Source organism: Sinocyclocheilus grahami, unplaced genomic scaffold, assembly GCF_001515645.1.
Source record: "Sinocyclocheilus grahami isolate Dianchi unplaced genomic scaffold, SAMN03320097.WGS_v1.1 scaffold52.1, whole genome shotgun sequence".
In the NCBI taxonomy this organism is placed as follows: domain Eukaryota; kingdom Metazoa; phylum Chordata; class Actinopteri; order Cypriniformes; family Cyprinidae; genus Sinocyclocheilus; species Sinocyclocheilus grahami.
This window is the reverse complement of record NW_015505231.1, coordinates 1,064,646-1,070,818: the sequence shown is the minus strand read 5'-3', so window position 1 is coordinate 1,070,818 and position 6,173 is coordinate 1,064,646. Positions and strand designations below refer to the sequence as shown.

Here is a 6,173-nt window from a genome sequence, read left to right as displayed (position 1 = left end):
ACGCCTAGTTTAGGGAGCTAAAAAAACACAAAAAAACCCAAGAGCACCCTTAGTTGAAACTGTAATAATAACATGTTTGGCAACTCTTCTGTGCATATTTGCATTTCCGCTCTGGAGAGCGTCAGATGTTTCTATTTACAAAGTTTGCAGCACTGAGCAGTGTAGCCAAATTACAGACACGTCCGTTGAACCGGTGAACTGAGATGAGTGACAGGCTCAGTGCATTTGAAATTATAAAGGGAGCACATTTTGCACGTATTCTAGGCTATCTGTAATGCATTCACAATTTTAAGAAAAGGTTTTTTTTTCTCATGATGCAAAGAGGAACAATGTCCCCTCACTAAAGTTCAGTTATAATTTATTTATTCTAAATAAATGCTCAAATGAATCTCAGACGTGAACATATTTGCTTTGCTTAATCCATTCATGTACAAATTAATTCTAAAAAGAAATATATATTTCCTTTTAGAATTATTTTGTTTGTGTATACACACACACACACACCAACACAAACAAATTAATTCTAAAAGGATATATATATATATATGTATATATATATTATCTTCTAACTAAAGCCTAAGTGTCTTCGTCTTATGTATATATATAATAAGTATTGTACCATGATGATGATGATGATGATGATAATAATAATAATAATAGTAAATGCATGAATATTTAAATCTGGTGCATTTCGTAGGTAGTTTAAACCAATGTTTGTATGTTTAAAAAGCCTATTACAATTATGCAACCTGGTCTCATAAAAATATGTACCTCTGGGTACTTTTCTCCAACACCGTTTTTACGTACTTTACTGCACGTTTCACTGCAGTTTCAAAGAGAAATGTCCACTGAGTGGCGCTAAAACAGGTTCAATATGTGAACCCTGGCATGTTTTTATTACGTTGATATAGGTACGTATTGCTGCGTTTTTATTACGTTGCTTCAGATAGGCTACGTATTGCAGTGGTTCAGAATTCAAATATGCGGGGACTGCAGCTAAAAGTTAATGCTCTATCATGTTGGAAATATGCCCTACACCAAACCCAACCCTAAACCTACCCAGTAGTGTTAACAAATGCAAAACTGATATAAAAATGTGTTCATGCAACCGTGCCATTTGAACTTCCTTATATGCAGATTTGATCTGTTTTGTCAAACCGTAGTTACACGGGATTCGAACCGGAGCTCCTCACTTCTCAAGTGCGTCACCATACTCCGTGCGGAGCCAGAGCACGCAACGTCAGACCAGGTGCGAGAGCCTGCAACAGAGCTCGCCACGGTGGAGAGCGCTATGAACAGCGAGAGCGTGGTGGGAAGCTCCGCCCACTGCTCCATGGCTGAGGGTGAGCAGCGCTCTATGGACTGTGATGGGGGCATATATGCAGACATGCCCCCTTTTCTCCTGCCTTCATATGAACTCTCTGCCTGCCCTGAATCATTTGTCTGCCCTGAATGAATGAATGAATGAATGATGCATTTATAAAGTATCTGAAGTATCTGCCTGCCCAGAATTATCTATTTGCCCTGAACAATTCAACAAACCTGAAACGACCATGGATGTCGTTCCCCTGTCCCAGTATTGGGAGTCGCGATATGGTGTGTGTGGGCAGCATGGGACTCCCCTCCTCCAGCTCAACATCGTCCCTCTGTCCCTCTGGCTCTGTCGGGCTCCTCCTTCCCTCCGGCTCCACCTTGGTCCTCAGTCGCTCCGGCTCCACCGCGGCCTTCCGGATCCCTGCCTTGGCCCTCCGGATTCTCGTGTCGCCCTGGTTCATTGGCTCTCCTTCTCCGCCTCGGGCTCCTCCACCACCTGCTCCGCCGCCGTCAGTCAGTCCTTCCTCCACCATGGTTCCTCCCTCCGTCGGCTCCGCTGTGGGCTGCCATCATGGCTGTGGCCTGGGTCCCGCCTGTCTCCTCCTCCTGCTCTGGTTCCCTTTCTGTTGTCACCCTGGCTCCTCCCTTCGTCATCACCACCCTGGACTCTGCTGTTCGTCGTCCTCCCGGTCATCCGGCCACCTCCTGAACCTTCTCTAATCACCTTTTTCCATCCCACATCCATTCCTTTGTCCTCCTCCGTAGTCCCCCTCCGTCTCATCCCTTTTTCTTCGCAAGGTCGCGCCTTCCGGGAGGGGGGCGAGATGTCACATTTACGGACGTTTTGTGTTTTTCATTCCTCATGTTCTCTGTGTGACCTAGTTTCTGTCTCTGCTGATTGTGTCATTATGTTCAGGTGTGTCTAGTCGTTATCCTCATTTACGTTCCCCATATAAGTTGCATTCTGTTCAGTGGTTGTTTGTCCGGTCTCATCTATAAATACGTGTGGTTGCTACCCTTATGTGGATTATTAAAGACTTTATATTGTGATCTTCTTCGTACTCGTGCTTCTCTCCCGCACCACACCGTGACAATAACATAATATTCTTCAAGTAATTTTAAATTTATGCTTTATTAATCAAAACTCTGTACATCTGTGTGAAAAAGAAGAGTTTTACTGCCTCTAGTGTTCATTTCTCTTAGAAACTACAGTGATATGTACTTATTGGTACGTATTTCGAGTCTCGCAAAAAAGTGCACCCAGATAGGCTACGTTTTTGCCATGAGACCAGGTAGCAATTAGCCTATGACATGACAATATTTTTGGTGAGTTTAAAATGTAATCAATTTCTTATGTAAGAATTATTACATTTTGAGCTCAAGATTTTATTACGTTCTGAGAAAATTATTACATTATGAATATTTTATTACAATAATAATGTAATACTTATTACATTATGTGCAGTTTTTAAATTATGTGCAGCTATTACATTATAAGTTGCTACAAAGCATTTTGAAAAACTTTTTTATATTTGATAATTATTAATAGCAGTAGTACATTTTGTTTTATGTATTTTTTTGTAGCTTCTTTTTGTCCAGGAAAGGTTTTATTTTTGTTACGTAAATATTGTTAAAGGCACAATATGTAATTTTCGTTAGAGTTCAAGTTTCCGCTAGAGGGCGCGTATTCAAAATAAACAAAGAGACAAAGGCGTAGTTTGATGACGGCGTGACTGAGTGTGGAATCATGGGAGTTGTCATCTTCATCCCCACAGCCAATGCAATCCGACGGGACTCGGGCAGAAATCATGTTCATGGATGAACTAATGATTTGTTAACGCATTAGAATGAAGCAGGGTGAGGCTGAAAGTCGTCGAAGCGAAAGGAGGCCGCTGAACGAGCGCGACACATGGCTCGAAAGCAGCGGAGCTTTTATTATGCAACAGTCGACCGCTTCCACTCCTTCCAGTCGTGCGTATGTGGGGGGAAAAAAGCGCTGTTTTATCATACTAGATACATTTGAAAGTTCTGTTATAATACTCTGTGCGGTCGTCACCGGTCTATTAAAACGCACAACATATTAATTAGTTTCCATGTTTTCTAAAAAACAAAAACCGGAAATCGAGGGTGTGTGACGTCATTGGCAGATGACACAATGACACTATGGACACGCTCCGTGTCACTAGTTAAAATTGCTTATTTATCTGGATTTAAACATTCTTCGAAACATTTGGTATAATGGAAGTACACAAGTCAGCAAAATATATAACACTGTTCTAGTGTTTTTTTTTTTATATTTTAATAAAAAAATCTTAAATATTGTGCCTTTAAAATAAGGTATTTGGGGTCAATATGACCCCAATCAACTTTTCGTTAGTTAAAAAAAAGGGTTCCCTTCATCTCAGTGGAATAAGATTTTGTGACTTTTCAACATTAAATCCTGCATAAATCTGAAAATGTCCACACAAAAATGAAGGCCTGATACTAGAGCACAAATGCAATGTGGAACGAGCATACTCACTCACATACGTACACACACACGCGTGCACACACTCTCTCTCACACACACAGCCATCATTCATATCTGTTTATTGCAGATGTTGTTGTTTTGGTTTTTTTTTTTCGTTTTGTTTTTTTTGTTTGTTTTTTTTGGTATTGGTTTATTTACATTTAAGTAAAATAAAATTGACTTAGACTGAAATAAATATGTGCCTGCAATCAAGTTTTAGTGACAACTTGTGTGGCATTTCTGCAAATTTATGTGGCATTATTGCAAAAGCGGGCACTTCAAAATACCTCAAACAACAAAAACTAATTCTAACCTTTGAGAAAAATACAGTTTTTTTATGTATTTTATAATGTTTCAATATATATTTACAAAATATATATCAGAAAAGTTGTGAGAAGAGCAGTTGGCCGCTTCCAGAAAAATGAATGGATCTCTATGGACCTCTGCTGGATATTTATGGTCACTACACTATTCTTTCAAAAACTGTGATTTCTACAAGTTTTTCTCTAACCAGCAGATGCCAGAATTCTACACCTAACACCTAGATCAATATCCAGAAACAACTTAAATTAAATTTAGATAATCATTTAAGTGATTTTTCCATAAAAAATTATATTTCACATGCAAGCTAATGGTGTAGTTGAGGAATTTTTTGGTAAACAGGTACATAAGTACTTCATATCTCCCAAAACACAGCATTATTGTATAGATGAGAAGTAAACAAAAAAAATTATAAATTATGTATGATTAAAAATGTATATATTTTTTACAATTACTCTTTCAATTTTGGGGTCATATTGACCCCAAAGACCCTTAGTGTAAACAGGAAACGAGGACCTTATGAGGGTTAAGTATAATTGTCTTTAAGGGGCTCATCTGGTATGTATTAGATGGCAGATGGTGAGTAAATTCAACCTTTGGATTCCACCTTGGTTTTCACCTTGGGATTGTTCATTCAAAAATGAGAAGTCATTACTCACCCTCAAGTTGTTCCAAACCTGTGTGAGTTAGTTTCTTCTGCTAAAAACAAAAGATGATATTCTGAAGAATATTTGCAACCAAACAGGTAGTATTGACTATCATAGTATTTGTTTTCATATTATAGGAAATCAATGGCTACCAGCAACTGTTCGATTATCAACATTCTTCGAAATATCATCTGTTTTCAGCAGAAGAAACGTACTCGTTTACTAACGTAACCTCAGTTCCCTGAGATACGGGAACAAGTACTGCGTCTGTTAGACGCATATGGGAAAAAAGCATTTTTCTCCTGAACTGAAGCATTTTCATTCATGCAATGAAACTGCACAGCCATTGGTTCGTGCAGTGTATTAAAAACGAACCAATGGCTAGGCTGCGGAGCTGCACGAGCCTATGTGGATCTGTTTCAGTGTAATCATCCTGAACAACCCTTCATGAGGGCGTGATTCAGGTGTCTGAGATCGAGGATGGGCCGGAGGCCACCATCTCTTTTGGGGATGAGGAAGTAACGGCTGTAGAAGCCTGACTCGCTCTGGGCTGGAGGAGCCATTTCCACAGCTCCGTTTGCCAGCAAATTCATCACCTCTGAGCGCAGGACGTGAGCGTCCTTGCTTTGCACTGAGGTGGGGACCATGCCGCTGAAGCGCGGGGGTCTTCGAGCGAGTTGGAGTGAATATCCTCGCTTTATTATCCCCATAACCCATCTCGACACTCCGGGGATGGCCTGCCAGGCCTCGGCCTGCATGACGAGGGGTTAAATTAACTTGGGTGACTGGCCGCACGGGGGCAGAACACTTATGAGTAATGGAAGAGGAAGTTTGCTCTCTTTTTGAAAATGTTAGTGTTTTATTTTTTCCACTATCACAGCGGTTGAATGCTTGGGCGCATGAATGGACCCGTTGTTTGCACAAAACACATTTCCCTCTGTACCCGGAGTTGAACGGGGTGTCAAGAGGTCTAAGAGAGGCTGCTTGAGGGGCGGTCTAGCCGTAGTGAGATCTGACCCCGTCCTCTTCCTGTCTCACATATCAGGATAACGCCTGAGGCGCTGGGTCCAACGCAATCTTGGGTCGGGGTCCCTGGCGCTTAGGAAGAGGGTAGCGTTTGGCCAAGCGAGAGTGTCCCTGCGTCTGCTGCACTGTAGCGGGCTGAACGGCGGGGGCGGCATGTGCTGGTTTCGCGGCCTGCTGAGTCGGTGCAGACTTAGGGCGAGCAGAGGTAGCAGAGGTGCTGGAGCGCTTAGGCAGGAAATGTCGCATAGCCTGGGACAATTTCTGTGCCTCCGTGAAGCGCTCAGCGAATCCTTTGACCGCTGGGCCGAAAAGGCCTTTGGGAGAGACTGGAGCATCGAGGAAGGGGATCTTATCCG

At 41.8% G+C, this 6,173-nt stretch overlaps 1 protein-coding gene across 1 annotated transcript in view; it reads left to right on the top strand.

Moving 5' to 3' along the window:
- Nucleotides 1–1,291: 1,291 nt before the first annotated feature.
- The window catches only part of LOC107583308 (uncharacterized), a 19,133-nt gene continuing 14,251 nt past the window's right edge, over nucleotides 1,292–6,173 (top strand). The window contains exon 1 of the mRNA XM_016269486.1: nucleotides 1,292–1,343. Coding sequence (XP_016124972.1) covers nucleotides 1,292–1,343 — 52 coding nt within the window. The remainder of the gene's footprint in view (nucleotides 1,344–6,173) is intronic.